Source organism: Trichoderma harzianum (genome assembly GCF_003025095.1).
Source record: "Trichoderma harzianum CBS 226.95 unplaced genomic scaffold M431scaffold_4, whole genome shotgun sequence".
In the NCBI taxonomy this organism is placed as follows: Eukaryota; Fungi; Ascomycota; class Sordariomycetes; order Hypocreales; family Hypocreaceae; genus Trichoderma; species Trichoderma harzianum.
In genome coordinates this window covers 370827-392455 of record NW_020209252.1, presented here as the reverse complement: position 1 = coordinate 392455, position 21629 = coordinate 370827, and the positions used below count along the sequence as shown (strand labels likewise).

General features: G+C 51.4%; 11 protein-coding genes across 11 annotated transcripts; 9 read left to right on the top strand and 2 right to left on the bottom strand.

Annotated features, from left to right (window-relative positions):
* Window positions 1-175: 175 nt before the first annotated feature.
* Window positions 176-2781, top strand: M431DRAFT_3526 (hypothetical protein; the record flags this gene model as incomplete). Its single annotated transcript, XM_024914491.1, has 3 exons — window positions 176-1241; window positions 1295-1498; window positions 1574-2781. The coding sequence occupies 3 exons, from the start codon at window positions 176-178 to the stop codon at window positions 2779-2781; spliced, it is 2478 nt and encodes an 825-aa protein (XP_024776024.1).
* Window positions 2782-4176: 1395 nt separating this feature from the next.
* On the top strand, window positions 4177-6427 carry M431DRAFT_81081 (hypothetical protein; the record flags this gene model as incomplete). Its single annotated transcript, XM_024922998.1, has 5 exons — window positions 4177-4314; window positions 4377-4561; window positions 4630-4870; window positions 4938-6185; window positions 6248-6427. 5 exons carry the CDS (start codon window positions 4177-4179, stop codon window positions 6425-6427), a joined length of 1992 nt encoding a protein of 663 aa, XP_024776023.1.
* Window positions 6428-7517: 1090 nt separating this feature from the next.
* M431DRAFT_480039 (hypothetical protein) lies at window positions 7518-8384 on the top strand (the record flags this gene model as incomplete). The annotated part of the gene is made up of 2 exons (XM_024915829.1): window positions 7518-7580; window positions 7659-8384. The coding sequence occupies 2 exons, from the start codon at window positions 7518-7520 to the stop codon at window positions 8382-8384; spliced, it is 789 nt and encodes a 262-aa protein (XP_024776022.1).
* A 415-nt stretch (window positions 8385-8799) lies between these two features.
* Window positions 8800-9273, top strand: M431DRAFT_69320 (hypothetical protein; the record flags this gene model as incomplete). Its single annotated transcript, XM_024921784.1, has 2 exons — window positions 8800-9070; window positions 9131-9273. Coding segments are annotated over 2 exons (414 nt in total), but the record flags the coding sequence as incomplete, so codon positions are not given.
* Window positions 9265-10341, top strand: M431DRAFT_80130 (hypothetical protein; the record flags this gene model as incomplete). Its single annotated transcript, XM_024922905.1, has 5 exons — window positions 9265-9316; window positions 9384-9553; window positions 9617-9916; window positions 9997-10137; window positions 10219-10341. The coding sequence occupies 5 exons, from the start codon at window positions 9265-9267 to the stop codon at window positions 10339-10341; spliced, it is 786 nt and encodes a 261-aa protein (XP_024776020.1).
* A 1283-nt stretch (window positions 10342-11624) lies between these two features.
* On the top strand, window positions 11625-13337 carry M431DRAFT_81673 (hypothetical protein; the record flags this gene model as incomplete). Its single annotated transcript, XM_024923065.1, has 1 exon — window positions 11625-13337. One exon carries the CDS (start codon window positions 11625-11627, stop codon window positions 13335-13337), a length of 1713 nt encoding a protein of 570 aa, XP_024776019.1.
* A 164-nt stretch (window positions 13338-13501) lies between these two features.
* Window positions 13502-14118, top strand: M431DRAFT_373406 (hypothetical protein). The gene has a single exon (XM_024914662.1). The coding sequence runs from the start codon at window positions 13666-13668 to the stop codon at window positions 14005-14007; it is 342 nt and encodes a 113-aa protein (XP_024776018.1). The 5' UTR covers window positions 13502-13665; the 3' UTR covers window positions 14008-14118.
* A 387-nt stretch (window positions 14119-14505) lies between these two features.
* Window positions 14506-16137, top strand: M431DRAFT_80758 (hypothetical protein; the record flags this gene model as incomplete). Its single annotated transcript, XM_024922973.1, has 3 exons — window positions 14506-14728; window positions 14811-15480; window positions 15594-16137. 3 exons carry the CDS (start codon window positions 14506-14508, stop codon window positions 16135-16137), a joined length of 1437 nt encoding a protein of 478 aa, XP_024776017.1.
* A 362-nt stretch (window positions 16138-16499) lies between these two features.
* On the bottom strand, window positions 16500-17743 carry M431DRAFT_3520 (hypothetical protein; the record flags this gene model as incomplete). The annotated part of the gene is made up of 3 exons (XM_024914488.1): window positions 16500-17338; window positions 17420-17528; window positions 17597-17743. 3 exons carry the CDS (start codon window positions 17741-17743, stop codon window positions 16500-16502), a joined length of 1095 nt encoding a protein of 364 aa, XP_024776016.1.
* Window positions 17744-18327: 584 nt separating this feature from the next.
* Window positions 18328-19028, bottom strand: M431DRAFT_373396 (hypothetical protein). The gene has a single exon (XM_024914661.1). The coding sequence runs from the start codon at window positions 18904-18906 to the stop codon at window positions 18538-18540; it is 369 nt and encodes a 122-aa protein (XP_024776015.1). The 5' UTR covers window positions 18907-19028; the 3' UTR covers window positions 18328-18537.
* Window positions 19029-19235: 207 nt separating this feature from the next.
* Window positions 19236-20278, top strand: M431DRAFT_80449 (hypothetical protein; the record flags this gene model as incomplete). Its single annotated transcript, XM_024922946.1, has 3 exons — window positions 19236-19516; window positions 19571-20006; window positions 20078-20278. 3 exons carry the CDS (start codon window positions 19236-19238, stop codon window positions 20276-20278), a joined length of 918 nt encoding a protein of 305 aa, XP_024776014.1.
* Between the last annotated feature and the right edge of the window lie 1351 nt (window positions 20279-21629).

The window sequence follows — 21629 nt, the reverse complement described above, 5'->3', positions numbered from 1 at the left end:
ACCCCGAACATTCGTCACATGAAGTGCAACTAGTGCCGGGAAATCGCAGGCATTCCTCACCCTCACCTTCACCCTCCCTCTCCCTCTCCCTGCAAACTCGCCACGAAGATTCACCCTCTTTCTACAACCAAGCTCCAAGAACGCCCGACAAAACAAGTCTGTGGGTAGAATCGCAATGGCGCCTCCAACATATGACGACGACGATTTCGTCGACCAGTACGATGACCTTGAAGAGGAGGAGGAACTGAGCCCCGAAGACAAGATCGCCATGCAAAATGGCACAGCAGAAGTGCGCAAGGCTCTTGGGGTGGAAGCAGGCAAAGTCACAGTCGCGCAGATACAGGAGGCACTATGGCATTACTACTACGACGTCGATAAATCCGTCGCCTATTTGACAAAGACCTTCATTGCGCCAGCTCCAAAACCAGCTGCAAAACCAGCGCCAAAGAAGGCACCTGAAGGTAAGCCCGGCGCGTTCTCTTTACCTGCCAACCAAGCCTTGTTTTTGCGAACCTTTGGAGAAGACGATGAATCACTTGGGCACAATGCATATTCCACCACCATTTGCGACATCCATCGTCTCGCGTGCGCGTTTCCCAGCATAGAGAAGCCTCAGCTATCCCTGACCTTTTTCGACGATATGCCATGGCTAGACATACCGAGGGACCGAGAAACCGTGTTTATTGAGCCGCCACGCCCCCGTGGTGGGCTTATGGGAGGTAGCGGTGCCGCTCCCAAGGTGTCTAAGCTTCAAGCCCTGGCTGCGCTGCGGAAGAAAAAGAATGAGGAGAAGAAGGCTCAAGAAAAAGCCATTCCGCTGGAAAGCGAAGTGACAAAGCTTTCTATTTCTGATACAAACAAAGAAAACATTGGCCCGATCTCAAAGCTCAAAGACCAAAGCTCACAACACAACTCAACTGTGGCCTCTACTTTACAAGCACAGGAGGGAGAGACAACATCAGACAACACCGGCAACTCTCTAGGGGAAGACGCCAGCTTGCCAACTATCACTGAATACAAACCCGATGCCGATATCAAATTTGAAGAAGCAAAGCCGGTAGTAGGCCACAGTCATGCTCCTTCTGCATTTGCACGGACGCTTTTCGGGTCGGTTCCAGAGGCAGGCGAAACGCGCAGGCGGGATGTTTTCGCAATGCCCTATACCCAATCATCTTCCTTTCTAGCAGACGCTTTCTCCGAACCCAGCCCAGACGATATTGTGCTCGCGGCCCGGGCCAAAGGTTCGAATTTTGCTAAGGCGAAATGATGGGCTAATTCTAATTTTTTGATCCAGCGGGAAAGAAAGCTCCAGCGGCGGCAGCGAAAGCTCCCAAGAAGTCCCAAAAGAGTGAAGAGGCATCTAAAGAAGCCTCGCTTGCGAGCAGCGTCTCAAGTCTCAAAGTCAGCGACGCCCCACCTCCCAAGAGCAAAGGCCTCGATGTTCTCAAAGAGTTTGAGCAGAGCGCTAGCAAGAAGAATGTAAGCTTTGTAGTAGTCGGTAGGTTTACCCATACCCATACCCTAGGAATTGGCATTACTTGGAAACAATGTCGCTGAAGCCAAGTCGCACAAGGTCACGTCGATGCCGGCAAGAGTACATTAATGGGCCGACTTCTTCTGGAGCTTAAGCTTGTGGAAGAGCGTACAGTGGACAAATACCGCCGGCAGGCCGAAAAAGCCGGGAAGCAGTCCTTTGCCCTGGCTTGGGTCATGGACCAGAGAAGCGAGGAAAGAGACCGAGGAGTGACAATAGACATTGCCACAAACCATTTCGAAACCGAATCAACCAAGTTTACGATTCTAGATGCGCCAGGGCATCGAGACTTTGTGCCCAATATGATTGCCGGCGCTAGTCAGGCAGATTTTGCAATTCTGGTTATCGACGCCAACACCGGAGCTTACGAAAAGGGTTTGAAAGGACAAACGCGAGAGCATGTTTTGCTTCTACGAAGTTTAGGCGTGCAACGCCTGATTGTTGCCGTGAACAAGCTCGACATGGTTGGGTGGTCCCAGGACAGGTTCAAAGAAATCTCAGAAGAAGTCTCTGGCTTCTTAACAGGTCTGGGATTTCAAGAAAAGTTCGTCACGTTCATTCCTATATCGGGGCTGAACGGAGATAATATTGTCAAGAGAACAGAGGATGCTGCTGGGGCTTGGTACAAGGGCCCTACTCTAATAGAGGGTCTAGAAGCCTCAGGACCGTCTACCGTGCGATCCTTTAAGAAGCCTTTTCGGATGGCCATTTCAGAGATTTTCCGCTCGCAACAGGGAACTACGACACTTGCCGGTCGTATCGATTCTGGTACGATTCAGGTTGGAGATGCTCTGTTGGTGCAGCCTAGCGGGGAATCAGCGTACATCAAGTCCATCATGCTCGATACCGAGGCCAAGGATTGGGCAGTGGCCGGGCAAAACGTCAGCGTTGCGTTGACCAACATTGATCCAATTCATATCAAGATTGGTGACATAATTTGCCACACGACTGACCCTATCGACATTGGTGACACGTTTACCATGAAGGCCATGGCATTTGAACATCTGTTGCCCATGCCGGTGGATCTCCACCGCGGCAGACTTCACGCAGCAGGCCAGATTCAATCAATAGCGGCTCTGCTTGACAAGGCCACCGGCGAAGTCATCAAAAAGAAGCCCAAGGTAGTACAACCCGGAGGAGTTGCTCGTGTCTTGATCAAGCTGGAGGCAAAGGTTCCTCTGGAGCCTGGACAGCGGGTTGTCATCAGAAGCGGGGGCGAGACCATAGCTGCCGGCTTACTAGAGTAAAAGCATCATACAACAGGGTTGGGTCTACATGGAATACGGTATAATAATAGACTGGGTATATTGGAATAGCAAAACAAAACAAATGAATATTGATAGACAAAGAAAACATCAAATTCAAGTGTTGAATTGGGTACGCAATTTAGCTCTGCTGGTCCTCTCGGCGGCTGACCAGTTTCACAAGGCCGAATGCGGCAAGTGGTTTAGAAGCGCGATACCCGGCGCCTATTCCCTGCTTTGTTGATAGTACATAATGCAAAGGCCATTGCCGTGGATGCCCCGCCGAGAACGGATTACTCGCCACTGTCTTGATAGTTGTTCGTACGTGTCGACTATTTTTTACCAGGTGTATAGTCATCGTGATAATGAGTAGAGTGTCATGACAACTTGCTCATACTGTATACGAGTAGACTTCAGCCTCGCTGTGGCAAAACTACGTGGCAATGCCGCTACGATGGATGTGATTCCAACGGGCTCTGTCGAATTCTAAGCCAGTATCCACCCGGCTGTCGCCGGTTACTCCAAGTGTGAATAGATGTTCCACGGAGCACAGAATAGGGCGGGCGGCTGTTACTCGGAGAGATGAGATGATACTCGTACATGTAAGCAATAGCAACAACGTGGCCAGAACGGTTTGCCAGAACAGCTTCCCTTTCCGTTGCCGCATTGTGCCTAATAAGCCAAGCCGCCGGGTCTCCATCAATTCACGGCCGAAGCCATCTGAGTCACGTTCTCGGAATGGCATCGAATTTCTTCCGTCAGCGCGGCGTAGTGCGACAAAGGGCGAGAGGCCACATTTGCCTTGTGAGGGGCAAAATGGGGAAATAGGCTGGCGTTGGCCGTTCACAGAAGCTCCGAGTTAGGTAGGTCGGTTGTTTGGCCGGGTCTCTGGGCGCTGTCAACGGTACATTGCACACGGCAGAGTACATGACATTGGATGCAAACTCTATTGAGTATCGACACTGTGAATCATCACCAACCCTCTGGTGTAGAATACAGTGTGAAATGTGTCAGATCGCCTCGTCGCTTTGGCTCCGAAAATAAGACCCCTGTCACGTGGGGCTGAATGCTCCGGGGGCCCTGTTTGGCTCGCACAGGGACCCGTGCCTTGAACCTACCTGAAATCTGGCCTTTTTGAGCCTTCTGGACACCTCAACTTTTTCTGGGGCAATTCATAAAGTGGCTGATTGTCACCTCTCGTCTTCAACCCATTTTTTTTTCTTCTTCTCTTCAGCAAAGATACCCCCCTCATCTGGTTCACAAGCCGGCCCTGAGGACAAATAGAGCTCGCTCGCTGCGTTAGATCGCTGCGCATTTTCTTTTTTTCTCTTCCTCTTCACAGCTGCCGTATACTTTACGCGGGGCATCTAGAGATCCTCTTCACACATATTCTTCACAATGGCTCGTTCACGGAGCTCCCTGGCCTTGGGCCTGGGTCTGCTCTGCTGGATCACTCTTCTCTTCGCCCCTCTGGCATTTGTCGGAAAGGTCAATGCCAGCGATGAGGCGGACAACTACGGAACTGTTATCGGAATTGTAAGTCGACAACCCCGCCATGGGTATTTGGTGGCCGCTTGTTAACACGTTTTCTCTCCCAGGATCTTGGTACTACCTACAGCTGTGTCGGTGTGATGCAGAAGGGCAAGGTTGAGATTCTCGTCAACGACCAGGGTAACCGAATTACTCCTTCCTACGTGGCCTTTACCGATGAGGAGCGACTGGTTGGCGACTCTGCCAAGAACCAGGCCGCCGCCAACCCCACCAACACCGTCTACGATGTCAAGTCAGTTTGAGCCCTTTGAACAAATGTAACCATCTATTTAAACGAGCAAATTGCTAACCATTTCGCAGGCGATTGATTGGTCGCAAGTTCAACGAGAAGGAGATCCAGGCCGACATCAAGCACTTCCCCTACAAGGTCATTGACCGCGATGGAAAGCCCATTGTCCAGGTTCAGGTCAACGGCCAGAAGAAGCAGTTCACTCCCGAGGAGGTTTCTGCCATGATTCTTGGAAAGATGAAGGAGGTCGCCGAGTCCTACTTGGGCAAGAAGGTCACCCACGCCGTCGTTACCGTCCCTGCCTACTTCAACGTAAGTTTTCCTTTTAGTGTCTGAAAAGTAGGAGAACAAAAGAACGAGTTTGCTAACGGCTTGGTAGGACAACCAACGTCAAGCCACCAAGGACGCCGGTATCATTGCCGGTTTGAACGTCCTCCGAATCGTCAACGAGCCCACCGCCGCCGCTATTGCCTACGGTCTGGATAAGACTGATGGCGAGCGCCAGATCATTGTCTACGATCTCGGTGGTGGTACTTTTGATGTTTCTCTCCTGTCCATCGACAACGGTGTCTTCGAGGTCTTGGCTACCGCCGGTGACACCCACCTTGGTGGTGAGGACTTTGACCAGAGAATCATCAACTACCTGGCCAAGGCCTACAACAAGAAGAACAGCGTCGACATCACCAAGGATCTCAAGGCCATGGGCAAGTTGAAGCGTGAGGCCGAAAAGGCTAAGCGAACTCTCTCTTCCCAGATGAGCACCCGTATTGAGATTGAGGCTTTCTTCGAGGGCAACGACTTCTCCGAGACTCTTACCCGAGCCAAGTTTGAGGAGCTCAACATGGATCTCTTCAAGAAGACCCTCAAGCCTGTTGAGCAGGTTCTCAAGGACGCCAACGTCAAGAAGAGCGAGGTCGACGACATCGTTCTGGTCGGTGGTTCCACTCGTATCCCCAAGGTTCAGACTCTGATTGAGGAGTACTTTGGTGGCAAGAAGGCTTCCAAGGGTATTAACCCCGATGAGGCTGTCGCTTTCGGTGCCGCCGTCCAGGCTGGTGTCCTCTCCGGAGAGGAAGGTACTGAGGAGATTGTCCTCATGGACGTCAACCCCCTGACCCTCGGTATCGAGACCACTGGCGGAGTCATGACCAAGCTGATTCCCCGCAACACCCCCATCCCTACCCGCAAGAGCCAGATCTTCTCGACTGCTGCTGATAACCAGCCCGTCGTCCTGATCCAGGTCTTCGAGGGTGAGCGTTCTATGACCAAGGACAACAACATCCTGGGCAAGTTCGAGCTTACTGGCATCCCCCCCGCTCCCCGTGGTGTTCCCCAGATCGAGGTTTCCTTCGAGCTTGACGCCAACGGTATCCTCAAGGTCTCTGCCCACGACAAGGGCACCGGCAAGCAGGAGTCCATCACCATCACCAACGACAAGGGCCGTCTCACCCAGGAGGAGATTGACCGCATGGTCGCCGAGGCCGAGAAGTTCGCCGAGGAGGACAAGGCTACCCGTGAGCGCATTGAGGCCCGTAACGGTCTTGAGAACTACGCTTTCAGCCTGAAGAACCAGGTCAACGATGAGGAGGGTCTTGGTGGCAAGATTGACGAGGAGGACAAGGAGACTGTAAGTTGAAACCCAACACACCATCACTCTTATATGATTGCCAGTTGCTAACATTCAACTAGATCCTTGACGCTGTTAAGGAGGCTACCGAGTGGCTCGAGGAGAACGGCGCCGACGCCACCACCGAGGACTTTGAGGAGCAGAAGGAGAAGCTGTCCAACGTCGCCTACCCCATCACCTCCAAGATGTACCAGGGCGCTGGTGGCTCTGAGGACGATGGTGACTTCCACGACGAACTGTAAAAAAATTGCATAGATGTTTATCTTTTAGAGGAACCAAAAGAAGTTCCCTGGTGTTATCGTCGGTTATGACGCGGATATGTTTTTAGTCTAAAAAAAATATGAATGCAACTTTGCAAATGTAAAGCGAATGCATATACTCCGTATTGAACCTTGAATTAGTAGACTATGTCTGTGATATAATGTGAAGGCCTGTGTTACATATACTAACACTTGATCGAGAGGTAGAATGTCTGCGTAGAGGCGTATTGAGATGATTATTGTGAACTTGTATAGGTAGTCATACAGTTGCTAGCCGATGGAAATACATTGCTATTAAAGCTATTCGAAAAAGCTGTATGTCTCTTCCATCGCGCCCCTTTTGTATTTTGCACTTTACGTTGTCATGATAGTGCACACACCATCAACAATGCCAAAGATATATATGGCTAGATACAAGTATTGTTTCGTAGTGATAAGAGCTGCTAATGGAATTATTCTGTTAATTTACAAGTCATGTTAGCTACAGCAGGCGTAGTGCTCGTTATGCTAATTCACATGGAAGTCATACTCGCTATAGCAGGCGTGGTGTTTGCAAGTTACACAGGCGGCAGTGAATAGAAGTACGTATATACGTCGCGCCTATATCTTCGAGCAGCCAGGTGACTCGCAGCTGGAAAATTCTCTACCTTCCACCACGGCCAAATCTCATTCCATCTGTGGCACAAGGCGATTTCGCATTGTGCACGAGGGAAAGATTTCGGTTTCCTACTCGACAGGAATTTGGGGTGCGCGTGGAAGAAGAGAGAGAGAGAGAAAGTTAACAACGAGAGTCGGTATTTGAGATATCGTCGCTTGGACTCTTGAAGAGGATCACGGGCATAGCTGTTACCACAACCTCGATCTCTCTATCTTCACCATTATTGCAGAATCACGTCTTTTCAGGAGCGAAGCACCACGTTCGCCCTCCTGACTAGCTGACGCAGCCAACGTCTCGAGTTATCATCGCAGTGACTCGAGGAAAATATCCGCAAGAAACGAGCGACCGAGAGCTAGAGAGCTGCACAAAGATATTTCAGGCTCCATCGTCGACCAGACTTCAACAACAGACAACATGGCTGATGATACGCAGAACAATGACCGTCTCACTCTGGATGAGGAATCCGCACCACGCACGGTAAGTTGTATTTTCCTGTGTTGACTCTGTGCAGATATATTACAGGGAACAAACACTTACTCGAGATCATGCTTGTAGGCTAGTCGAGCGAGTGACATTAGCTCGCTGCAGGACACCATGGATCTGGGTGACCCTGTTGCGACAGCTCCAAAATCTCGGCATAGAAAGACTGCTGGCGCCAAGAAGGCTATCGAAATCACGGAAGATCAAGAAGACGATAGCCAGGAACAGCTGGTGATGAACCTCCTCGACATGGTTGCAGATGCTACTCCAGATGAGTTGGTCACTCGACAGGACAAGATGACAAGCACCTTGCTTCGCCTCAAGGAACTCCAAGACCAGCAACCACCCAAGGTCTCGTTCAGCCCATCCATTGCCAATAGCTGCCGTGAGCGCCTCGAGGGTGTGCTCATCTACCTCACCTCTGAGCTCTCGGCCATACCGGCCTCTAATTGGGCGTCTTACAAGAAGAAGCTCATCAAGCTCTGCGAGTCTGAGCAGATCATCAACATGGGATTTCCACAGCGTCTCCTCAAGGTCACGGACATCATCTATCTGCCTGAAGAATTGGAAGCAATTCCCAGAGAAGAGTTTGGCAGAATGCACAGCGTGGCGAGGGTTTGTGCCACGGCTGCCCAGGCCATGGGCCCAGACGGCGAGAATACGGACGGCCTGGTGGAGAAGTGGATTAGTGCCAAGGTGCAAGATCTTGAATTCTTGAAGAAGATGTTTGGCTCGATGCGAAACACCTTCAAGACCTCTGGGCTTGAGAATTCGATGATGCCTTGGGAGAGGCAGGGTTAAGTCCGGGAAATGGTGAGCGAATCTAAGGATTTGCATGGATTTATACGGTGATCTTGGTATCGGGGTGATGGTGGCTAGATTTCGGCCTACCGACGTACTGGAACAAGTTTCCGAAGATATTTCACCGTATAATCACTAGTATTCGTCGATTAGAGAGAAGAATGAAAAATTCGCACTCTCGCTCTCGTTCACCCGAAGCTGCGGTGACTTTGTATGACTTTGTATGAATCCATTACAGGCAGCTTGTCATATAAAATTCTGTCACGTGATAGCGCGGAGGCAGCTCATATCTACGACGCGCTGTCGCGCCATGGATGACGAATGACGACATCGAATCAGCTCTTCACAAGGGCGGCAGCAACAAAAGGCGTTTCTTGTGTCTTTCTTCCTCATCATAGCAAAACATTCAGTCATGCCTGCTGCGAAACGATCTGCTCCTAAGCAGGAGGCTGCTGGTACGCGCCGGCGATCTGGCCGCTTATCTAGCACGCAGGTGAAGAGCGCCTACTTTGAAGGTTCAAGTGATGATGAGGAAGAAGAAGAAAAGGCAGTTTCTGGACGCAAGAAGCGTGCAATTCAGCCAAAGAAGCGGGCTAGACACGCAGAGAGCGAATCCGAAGGAGAGCAGTACAAAGAAGAGTCGGAGGAAGAAGCAGAAGTACAACCGAAAAAGAGATCCCGTGGACGTCCTGCTAAGAAAGCCAAAGAGGAGTCTGATGAGGACCAGTACAATGATGTGCCTGAAGACGAAGACGATAAGGATGACGAGGATGATGAGGATGATGATGACGGACCGAGAAAGGTTACGATCATCCCATTGGAGAAGATGAGAGATACGGGAGGTGTGGAATACGAGGACCATAAGGTACACAAAAACACTATGCTGTTTCTCAGGGACTTGAAGGCGAACAACAAGAGGCCGTGGCTTAAGGGTGAGTGTTTCGAATACTCTAGCGTCCCGATATCTAGCTTCACATCGACTGATGCAGATTACTACAGCACACGATGGAGAGTACAGAAGAGCGTTGAAGGATTGGCAGTCGTTTGTCGAAGCGACAACGCAGACGCTTATTGAAGTCGACGAGACCATCCCCGAATTGCCCGCCAAGGACGTCATATTTCGCATTCACCGTGATATTCGCTTCAGCAAAGATCCCACACCATACAAGGTACGCACTCTTCATTCCAACGTCCTCCAAAAGACTCTCTTCTCACTCTCAATTTTAACATAGCCTCACTTTTCCGCTGCGTGGTCTCGCACGGGTCGCAAAGGTCCCTACGCGGTGTACTACATTCATTGCGAACCCAAGTCCGCCTTCATCGGCGGCGGTCTCTGGCATCCGGAGGCGGCGTACCTGACGAAGCTGCGGCAGAGCATCGACGAAAGGCCTCAGAGGTGGCGCCGAGCCTTTGCTGACCCGCTCTTCAAGAAGGAGTTTTTCCCTTCAGTCAAGGACAAGGATGGGATCGAGGGCGTAGTCAAGGCTTTTGTGGCGAAGAATCAAGAGAATGCTCTGAAAAAGAAACCAATGGTATGTCGTTACGGTGCCTTGTCATTTTGCTGCATTCTCCCACGATTCTAACTAATGGCTGATTGACTGTCGATTACTAGGGCTACGAAGTCACACATCGCGATATAGAGCTCCTCAAGCTCCGAAACTACACTGTCGGGACCAAGATTGACGACGATCTGCTAAGTAGTGATAATGCGCAGGCAAAACTCAAGGAGATACTGAGGGGCCTGTCTGGTTTTGTATGTCTTTTCTATTCGCTACATTTGATCTATCGTCTTTCTCCGTCCAATTTTGAATACATGCTAACTGTGGCTTAACAGGTTACTTTTCTTAATAGCGTTGTTATGCCTGATCCTAATCTCGACGACGATGAGAGTGATGATGAAGACGACGAGGGGGGCGAGGAGCAGCATAGCGGTGACGAAGAAGAGGACGAAGAATAACTGAGTAGCTGTTTAATGCTGCAATTTGGCTAACTTGCGCGAATGATGTATCATACATGTTTACAAATGCAGGGATGGCGATGCATTTATATTTTAGAGGACAACTGGATATATGGCTCAATCTGACAGGCTGCATGTTGTCTGAGCAACAGAAACAAGCAAGCAATTCACCTATCTTATCGTGCACAGTCCCTGTCGAAATCTCACTGGCCAAGCTCCTAGTCGACATGGATGAAACCAAGGGAACAAGCTCCCAGTTCAATCAAAACCATCATGCAGTACCGGTTGGCATGGGAATCATTCGTGCTGCAAATGACATGGAAACACAGCGGTCTCACCGCATTTCTCTCTCCAAGGCAGCAGTCAAAAACTCCCAAGCAGCAAGCGTGAGACCAGGAGCGTCACTCAGTGGGGGCCACACAACTCTCGGCAGAAGGCGATAGCTGACGCCGAGTCGGACGATGCCACCCAAACTCAGCCAGACAAAAGATGGATGTCGCCGAAAGGCACCGGTAAAACGGCCCGTTGTCGCTGTCTCCGGACTGTCCAATGGTAAGATGGATAGCCCCCAAGGGTGGTGGTGCCCCCCCGCTTCCCCAAGATCGATCGCTTAGGCTCTCCGCATCTCCGGTTGATCCTCAAAGGTTGTTGCTGAGAAAAAGGTCATAGGTCTAACAGGCTATTAGCCGCAGGTGCACATGGCGTGTTTTAAGGTGATGTTGTCCAACGATCTTTGTCTTTAGCTCTTTCGTGGGGGACCCCGAGAGATAAGTAACAAATCGCATGACATAACGTCGTCCTGGATGTCTTGGGATTCGTCGCCCGCAAGTGTCAAGGGTACATCTTGTGTTCCTGAATTTTGACACGTTCATCACAAGATGTCGTGTTTGCCCTGGTTCAGCCATAGCGCACGTCAAAGTCCGAGCGGACCCCAGGATTGGAGAGTTTGTTATCTGTTAGTGGTGCAAATGACTGTGCGCGCGTGGCGGCGTCCGGCGTGGTTGAACGAATGCGGCCATGAGGCACACGGCTTACTGAGGGGTCGCGGTGCGTAGCTAAACGTCATATAAGAGACTGTTCGACTGTCTTCTCGTTGAACGAGGGTTAGGAGCGTTTTCTGATATAAGCTCGCGTTCTGTTGTGTCTGCTCTGCTCTCTTCACTTACACACAATTGCTAAGTGGACGTTCAAATTTTGATAATATACATGTGCTGATGTCCGGTGGTTGAGATCATCGCACCTTTGGTTGAATATAATTACTTTGAAAAGAAAATAAAACAAGAATGACCCCAATTGCAACGAGCAATGGCGCCGCCAGAGGTGTTGCCGAAGGCAGACCTCGTATTCTCATCCCAGAAAAGGTTTCACCAGATGGCATGGCAATGCTGGAGCCGCACTTTGACGTGGACGTCAAGCTGGGCATGACGCCGGAGGAACTCATTTCTCAGATTCCTGGGTACCATGGTTTAATCGTCCGGTCCGAGACCAAAGTAACGGAAGAAGTTCTTCTCGCTGGCAAGAAGCTCCGCGTGGTGGCAAGAGCCGGTGTCGGTGTTGATAACATCAACGTGCCAGCGGCAACCTCGCGCGGCATCATTGTCGTCAACTCGCCTTCGGGGAACATCCTCGCTGCTGCGGAGCATACGATAGCCTTGCTGCTTGCTACTGCTAGGCATATTGGCAGGGCAGATGGAAGCTTGAAGCAGGGCGGCTGGGAACGGAGCAAGCTCGTCGGCATCGAGGTTGGACGGAAAATCCTTGGCATTGTTGGGTTGGGCAAAGTCGGGATGAATGTGGCACGAATGGCAAAGGGCCTTGGCATGCAAGTGATTGCGGTCGATCCCTATGCGAACCCGGACATGGCACGTCAGGCGGGTGTTGACTTGGCGTCCAACTTGAAAGAGATCCTACCTGTTGTGGACTTTCTCACTATTCATACGCCACTGCTAGCAACGACGCTCGATCTTGTCGGCGAAGAAGAGTTCAAGTTGATGAAGAAGACTGCGAGAGTGCTCAATGTTGCTAGGGGAGGAGTATACAATGAAGCGGCGTTGGTCAAGGCCCTCGACGAAGGATGGATTGCAGGGGCTGGAATCGACGTCTTTACTTCAGAACCTCCAAAGCCAGACTCAGCGGCTGGACAGATAACCAAGCATCCCAAAGTCGTGGCCACGCCTCACCTGGGAGCCTCTACTGTCGAGGCACAGGAAAACGTATCAATAGACGTGTGTACACAAGTGCTCGAGATCTTACGAGGCGGCCTTCCCACCAGCGCCGTCAACGCGCCAATCATTCTGCCCGAGGAGTATCGCAAGCTCCAGCCGTTTGTGCAACTAATTGAGAAGATGGGGCGTCTCTACACGCAACACTTCGTCAGGACCAAGGGAGGGCTGGTCGGCGGCCGCAACTTTGAGCTGATCTATCACGGCGACTTGGCGGGAATGTCCAACACGAAGCCGCTGTACGCAGCGCTGGTCAAGGGGCTGGTTGCATCGTTCAGCGACTCCCACGTCAACATTGTCAACGCGGCGCTGATTGCCAAGGAAAAGGGCATCAAAATTAGCGAGACGCACTCGCACCAGCCGGGCGAACAGACGTATGCGAACTTGGTGACACTGAGAGCAGCACACGCAGAGGACGGCAGCGGAGAGCAAATCATTGAGGGATACGCCTCGGGCAAACGGTTGTACATCTCCAAGCTGGACCGGTTCAATGCAACGTTTACTCCTGAGGGGACGATGATCTTCCTGCACAATTATGACGAGCCGGGTAAGATTGGAGGCGTGGGCATGGTGCTGGGCTCTCACGGGATCAATATTAGGTTCATGCAGGTCGCCAGCTTAGACGAAGATTCGAAGCAAGCTGAAGCGGATGCGATGAGAAAGGGAAACGAGGCTTTGATGATTTTGGGAATAGACAGGCTGGTGGATGAGGAAGTGATGGAGGGATTGCGTAGGTCAGAGGGAGTGCTGGATGTGGTGTTGGTGCAGCTGTGATTCTTTTATCTTATCGATTAGCCATTGATGATATAACTCGCTTCAGCTTCAAGTTTGGCGTCTATATTGCTGCTTTTGGGTTGGTTTACATGAGAGAGACATTGGAGAGCAACAGCACGAATCAAGCATAGCTTAAATACTACTCTATTTAGTGGTCCCATTTTGAATCAACTGCTTACAATGCGATTGATGCGCTGCCATGCTGGACAGTGGAATGGGGAGCGAGTGTGTTTCAACCAAGCAGAAACACTGAGCTCTTATTAGAGGGCATACACATTGATGGACAGGTACGTACAGTGTACATCGGCCGTAGTGCGCTCTACAGCACATGCTGCCGTACTGCCGAGCGTGGGGCCGCTTTTGGCGCAGGAACCAGGCCAGTCGTCATTGGCGCACGGTCCACTGGATTCCACCGAGGCCGCTAACCTTCCAGCGGCCCACAGGGCTCGAGCGTCCAAAAGCTTCCCGAGAGTTGCGCTGTGTCTGGCTTGAGCTCCGAACTTGGACCTTTCCTGCTGTGCAGAACCAAAACTTTCTCATCCATTCCCAAAACCTCGCGAGGTTGCGCAAGGGCTTTGGAACCCCCCGCGAGGCATCGACATCGGCCCTGACGGACGAGCTTCTCTTTTTCATTCTCACTCTTCTGCTTCTTCTATTTCTTGGTCATTGATTCCTTCGGCTATTCGACATCGTCATCGCGTTTCTGGCGACATCATACGCTACGACAGTCCGCCCGCGACCGTCAGCAGCCAGTGACTGCGGGTCCTCTTTTTTCAATCGCAACACCAGACGTGCCTTCACCAGGACAATTGGTCGGACATTTGACAGCCTCGATACCGGCGGTCTACGCATTCATCGCTCGATCCGAGCCAGCCAAAGATTAATCCTGCTATGCCGAGGAGAGGAGCAACCGGAGGGCTTGCCAGCTTCCGCCCTGCTGTCCTCGGCCTGGGGCGAGTGCTCGGTCTCTGCTTGACGGCTTCAGCAGCGCCAGTGTCGTCCTTGGCGGCGCCTGACCATCATGACACAAACACTCCTGTGTGGGTGCTGGCGGTCTCGTCGATGACGCTGGTTCTCCTAGGCGGTGCCTTTGCAGGCTTAACTATCGCGTACGTTTGTCTCAAACTCAAATATGCGAGGCATGCGAAACTGACATTGCGGCAGATTGATGGGCCAAGATTCCATTTACCTCCAGGTCCTATCCGGCGACCCCAACGAACCGCAACACAAAAACGCAAAACGAGTCCTCACGCTGCTCAACCGCGGAAAGCATTGGGTGCTCGTCACCCTGCTGCTCGCCAACGTCATCGTTAACGAATCGCTTCCTGTGGTGCTGGACCGCTTCTTGGGCGGCGGCGTTGCCGCTGTTGTGGGTAGTACAATTCTTATCGGTGAGCACCCCTGGCCTATCCTTGTCGTTTATTCTTGGTTTGCTTCCGTTGCCGCGTGTCCGAAAACTGACCTTGGCCGCAGTCATTTTTGGTGAAATCGTGCCTCAATCGGTGTGCGTGAGATATGGCCTACCTATTGGCGGATACATGTCCACGCCCGTCTTGATTCTCATGTACCTCTTGGGCCCTGTAGCATGGCCCACCGCGAAGCTGCTCGATTGGATTCTAGGAGAGGATCATGGCACATTGTACAAGAAGAGCGGCCTCAAGACGCTTGTGACGCTACACAAGTCTCTTGGCGAAGTGTCGGAACGATTGAACCAGGATGAAGTCACCATCATCACCGCCGTTCTAGATCTCAAAGATAAGCCCATATCGGAAGTCATGACGCCTATGGACGATGTATTTACTCTTGCCGAGGACCATGTCTTGGATGAGGCCACCATGGATATGATACTCTCTTCCGGATACTCGAGAATTCCAATCTACCGCGCAGGCAAACCGACCGACTTTGTAGGCATGCTTCTCGTCAAGACGCTCATTACGTACGATCCCGAGGACCGGATTCTGGTTAGAGACGTGCAATTGGGAGCTGTTGTGGAAACACGCCCCGAGACGAGCTGTTTGGATATCATCAACTTTTTCCAAGAAGGCAAATCGCACATGGTGCTGGTCTCTGAATTTCCCGGTTCTAACCACGGTGCTCTCGGTGTCGTCACTTTGGAAGATGTTATTGAAGAGCTTATCGGAGAGTGAGTAGAGTAGATGGGACTTTAGTTTCCCTTGTCCCCTCCCCCCTTCCCTGTTCTTATCTTTTTTCCGACTATTTGCGGCGCATTTTTGGTTACTGACGGGAGATATGCAGGGAAATTGTTGACGAATCAGATGTCTACGTCGATGTACACAAGGCCATTCGGCGTTTGACCCCTGCTCCCCGAGCTCACGGTAGACATAGCGACGTGCCAGGCGCGGGTGTGGCAGTTAGGAAGACGCCAGACCATGTCAGCAACCATAACCGTAAGCATGTAGAAGGTCAGGATGTCGAAGTCGGCTCCTACAAGAGCGACTCGGGCCACCTTGAGCGGCCTCCCAAAACTGCCGTATTTATGAAGCGCCAACACTCTGCAGGACCCGACGGTCGCATCGGGAAGAATCCCGTACCTGTGAAAGCTTCACTCGATGAGATGCGACAGCAGCTGAAGCTTGGCCCTGCGAACCGCGCAGCGAACCCGTTGAGCAGCACGCGAGGAAGCGTATTCAAGATCAAGCAGGGTTTAGGAACGACGGTGGTGACAACCACCACCCCTGACGCAAAGGTGACTGGTGTCGACACAGAGAGCACGGAGGAGCACAATGAAAACACGCCGTTGCTGGGCAAGGGCCAGAACGGTGCAAGCGAGCGGCGGTGATACGAGTTGCGGATTCCAAGAGTGCATGGAACAGGAGGAAATACGATGGAGAATGGATGATGTCAAAAAGAAGAAAGAGGGCACTGACGGAACCAAAAATGTTATACTGGTCACTGAGTCGCAAAAAGTGCAGTCTCCATTTTCACTATTTATATGTTAGCGTTTTGAAAGGGTTCGGATGCTGGTCCTCGATACAGAGAACACAGGCCCTTGTTCTCTTTTATTTCAATATTACATGTCTCTTTTATATGGTCTACGTCTTTTCCTCCTCTTCTTTCTTTGGTCTGGACTCTATTATTCTATAACCTTGGAATTGTCCAACTCTTTTCTTCTTCCTCCTCTCTCTCTCTCTTTCGTCATGTCTAATCATACCAAATAGCATTCATGCCGAATCCCGGCTCCGGGACACGCACCCTCGCAACGCGCGCCAGAAACTCGTCCTGCCACCGGTATATCTCCAGCCACCCATCTTGATCATCGGTTATGGCCACCCACTCGTCGGACCAGTCGCTGGGCGCAACGGCGTTGCTGTGCCCGCCGCTAGTAGGCGTGGGATTCAGACAAATCTGGCGCTCGATGGCGCCGCTATCGGCCAGCTTGAATGCGGCGACGTAGCCCGTCAGGTCGAAGCTATTTGCGCGGGACGAGGCGAAGAGGTACTTTCCCGAGTATGAGAGTGCGCAGACGTCGGCGCGGTACTGGGTCCAGCGGTCGGGGATGCCGGGGGGGATGAGCGGGTAGTGGCGGTGGGTGAAGACGGGCATGTGAGTAGTCGGGTCGATGAGGTACTCGCAGATGCGGTTGCCCTTTTCCATGAGGGCGTAGAGGTAGGATCCCGAGGGGTGGATGGCGACCCAGCGCGGGTGGTCGCGCGGGTCGGGGCATTCGACGGAGCCGGCGAGCGTGAGCTCGGGGGAGGAGGCGTCGAGCCTCTTGTGGACCCAGAGCTTGTTGGCCTTGAGGTCGGCGGAGTAGAGGTACGTCTCGGTCGGGTCGAAGACCATGCCGTGGATGCCGCTGTCGGACTGGTACTCGTAGTTTTGGACGTTGTTGGTGAGGGCGCCGGAGTTGGGGTCGGTGGTGAAGACGGAGCCGTGGCCGGCGTGCTTGTAAAAGGGGTTGCAGTAGACTGCGTAGGGGGGCTTGCGGGCGGGGAGGAGGAAGATTGCGCGGGTGTTTGTTTCGGAGGATGCGGCGAGGGCTTTTTTTTTGTTATTGTGTTAGATGATGAGTCTGAGGATATGAGTTGTGTATAGGTAGCTATATGAGATGTGAGACGTACGGTGGTGAAGCATGGGGTGAGACGCTTGGTGGATAATGTCGGTGGGAGAATTGACTTTGAAGCTGGACCATTTCTTCATGGCGGCACCGTAGATGGCTTTCTTCTCATGCTATTGTACAGAATCTTATTGTCAGTATATTATCTTGATAGAAAATAAAAGCTGGGAGCTGTACTAACGTCGAAAGCCATCCACGAGATGGGCTCATCCTGGGCTATCTCGGTGCGCGCAACGAGCTTGAGCGTCAGAGCCTCGTCGTCGAATGCAAACGTGAAGATTGCGCCAGGAGGCGTCCACGTGCCGACCATGAGGTGATGGACCGGCATCTTGGGCAATTTCCTATGGTGTTGTCGAGCTTGGTGTGAGAGTTGAAGAGCGGGACGAGGATGAGCTGAGACTGAGAGTGAGTGTCTGGAGGTGGGATTGTGAAAGAAGAACCGTGTGCAGGAGCCGAGATTGCGATGACAAAAGAAAAGAGAGCGTGATGGCTTCATCTGCACATGACGTTTGAAGCTGGCAACTGGAATCAATAGCCCAAACGGGGTGTCATGGTAGTAGTATCAATGGATACATTGGATAGTAATTGCTTGTCAATATTCTCCAGGTCCAGGATATTCCTTTACCCCCCCGGTGCCTGCATCATCATCGGCTTGCTACTCCAACAAACCCCCAAAAATCCCGAAGCTAGTGCCGCTCTCCCCCTCCAAAACACTTAGCGCCGCCATATCCGAGGCGCCGAATTGTAATTAACGAAAAAAAATCATACCATAGGAAAAGAAAAGCCCGAGTGACTTAGTATTGGAAACACGGGCATTGGATGGTTGCCGCGCGCTGGATCCGGAGAACAGAAAAAATCGCGGGGCAAAAAAAAGAAGAGCTACATAGAAGAAAATGTGGGGGAGTAGCGCTAGAGGGGTTGGAAGTGAGGGGCTTTTGCCGCCGGTTTGTAGGTTCGGTAATTGATTGGGGTGGAATGGGAATGGCAGGGCCGGGTAGATAAAGGATGTAGCCGTGAAGGGGGCCGGAAGGGGAATCCGGAGGGAGTGGGATGGGAATTTGATGGTTGAATTAGTGGGAGTTTAGCTGAGTTTGAGGAGATTACAGTGAAGTTGAGAGAGAATTAGTTGCCAAGTAAATGACATGTAAAAGTAATTAGAAAAGTTGAAGCAAAAAGACAGAAAGAAGAGAGGCAAGAAATGTCGCGATATGTTCTGTACATGATTCTATCTAGGCAAAGCCCAGGTACCTGCAAGTATGCAACCCACCCCTGCAGCCAACCTGCGGCAATACCCAGGAGATACAGTGCAGTACGGCTGTTCCGCGCCTCGTTTCGCTCGCTAATAACGAGTCCCGACATCAGCTCCCGGACATGCTTTCCGTCGTTTTGGGGTCCCAGTCTTAAGCTAGGGTCCACTGACGACGGGGTGGCGCGGGATTGGGGGAGACAGAGAGACAAAGCCTTTATCCGCCTGGGGGATGATGATGGCATGTGAGATCAAGTGGGATGAATACGGAGATGCTGCTGTGCTGGATTAGTCGTATTACAGCTGTTAGACACACTAATTCGAATAACTATTACGGAGCAACTATATACTACTTCCATCTGTCCATTCTCTTATATATATCTCTCGATGGATGCCATTTCCCGTCCATTCCCATCCATCTCACCATCTCTCACACACCTCACTCATCCTTTCTAAGATAGACTCTCCTAATACCTTGGTATATATATATAGCAGCTGCATCCTCTCTCTCTCTCTCTCTCATCTTATAACTTCAACCTCACCTTATCTACATCTTCCTCTCATCACTACCAAAATGGCCACCAACGGCACCACCAATGGCACCAACGGCCAGAGCAGCCGCTTCGACCCGACTTTCACGCAGCGCGTCATCGACACCATGGGCCCCAACATGACGCCGCGCAACCGCGAGGTCATGTCTTCCCTGCTGCGGCACCTGCACGACTTTGCGCGTGAGGTCGAGCTGACGGTGGACGAGTGGATGACGGGCGTGCACTTTATCAACGCTGTGGGCCAGATTTCGACCAAGACGCGCAACGAGGCGCACCGAGTGTCGGATGTGCTTGGTCTGGAGTCGTAAGTCTTTGTAAACCTCTTGTACAACAACACCCCAAACTAACACCATCACAGCCTCGTTGATGAAATCGCCAACAAAATCGTGGCAGAGGGCGACGTCGACCCGACCTCGTCCTCCATCCTCGGCCCCTTCTGGTCCCCCAACGCCCCCTTCCGCGACAACGGCGCCTCCATCATCCAGGATCCCAACCCCTCGGGCCGCGTCGCCCTCATGCACGGCACCATCACCGACCTGCTGACCGGCAAGCCCATCCCCAACGCCGTCTTCGACATCTGGCAGGCCAGCGCCAACGGCAAGTACGACTTCCAGGACCCGGAGAACCAGACGCCCAACAACCTGCGCGGCAAGTTCAAGGCCGACGAGAACGGCAAGTATTGGTTCTACTGCTACCATCCCACGGCGTATTCGCTGCCTACCGATGGGCCTTCGTATAAGCTGCTGTCGCTGATGGACAGACATCCTATGCGCCCTGCCCACATCCACATCATGGTGAGTTTCATTTCCTGGATATATATAAAAATAAAGAAATCAGTATAAAAAGAGGCTAACACCGCTATCAGGTCACTCACCCCGAGTACAAGGGCTGCACCACCCAGCTCTACCCCAAGGACGACCCCTGGTTGGCCACCGACACCGTCTTCGCCGTCAAGGACGACCTCATCATTGACTTTAAGCCCCTCAAGGGCGACGACAAGGCCGAGCTGGATCTCGAGTACAACGTCGTGCTGGCGCCCAAGGGATACAAGGGCAAGCAGTTCTAAAAGTAAAGTAAAGCAAGAAGCAAAGAGGGGAAAGAAGGGACAGTTTAGCGATGAATTTTCTTGTTTGTTTTTCTTTTGTATGATGTATAATGAAAGAATTGCGCGCGCTGGATATGGGATTGTAAGCAAAGACGAAAGAAAGAAGAAGACGATTAGCTGGAGGGGGAAATCATGTGTATTATGTATGGAGGTTTATGGCATATTCACCTACCTACCTGGGTCAATCTGCTCAGGCTGCATAGACTGCAATTGACAAATTAATTCCATCCTTTTTTTTTCTGAGTCTGGATGCATTTAAATGGTGATATAGTAGTAGTGCTTTATACATCTTTTTGACAGAAAACCCCTTGCTCAGAGCAAATCGACTCTTATGCTGTTGGTTTGCTGCTTGCATGCATGCAGATTGCAGTAGAGACGTGAGGCATAGGTACATGTACATGAAGCGCAATGACATGTCAGTTAATGGCTGAGTCAAGGCATTACATATCAATGAGAAATAGTACGAAATTCACTCTTTTCTTGCTTCTTTAATCCTCAAGTCTTTGGACTCCATTAATCTCTGCTGTTTAACATTCTCAACGTCATGTCGGCAATCCCACTGCTCGTCTTCCCCTTCACACCCCTGCAGCTCACCCAGGAATGATAACTCACACGTGCGCCCAAAACTTGACTCAGGCATTCGTAATGTATGCCTCGCTTTTCCTTCTTCCTTGCACGGACGACCGCCGAGTATCCGCCCCCCTCTCTCTTATCTCTCTCATGCCACACATACATACGGCACAACATAGGCTACTCCGTAACATATAACATACATACATACGCACTCACTTACATATACACGTACATACATACACGCATATGCATCTCTCAAGGTTCCCTCCGTCCAATCCATCCTCAAAACGAACAAAACAGCCCCGATTGGACCATCAATTGACCAACCGTATTGTAATCGCCATGCCATGATTCCTCCTGCACGCCATTCTCACCAATCGCCTCACCTCACCCGCTCACCTCACTCGACGCAAGATAAACACAGCCCGCGCCCCCGCCATGTGACGAAAGATGCCGCTCTCAATCTCGTCACAATCACATCCAATTCCTTTCCTCATTTTTCCCTTTTCCTTCTCTTCTTTTCTTTATATTACTATACATGTACTCACCCCCCTCTCACACAAAGCCTGGACTCTCACCTCGACAAAAAAAAACCACCAAGGCAGGGATATTCACTCGTCCCAGCCTCTTCACCAGCCTCTCTCTCAAACTTCCCTGTCCAAAACGTACATCATAGCCCACACACCAAAGGCGAAAAAGAAAAAAGAAAACCACCAGCGTAGAAGTTAAAACGGCTCTA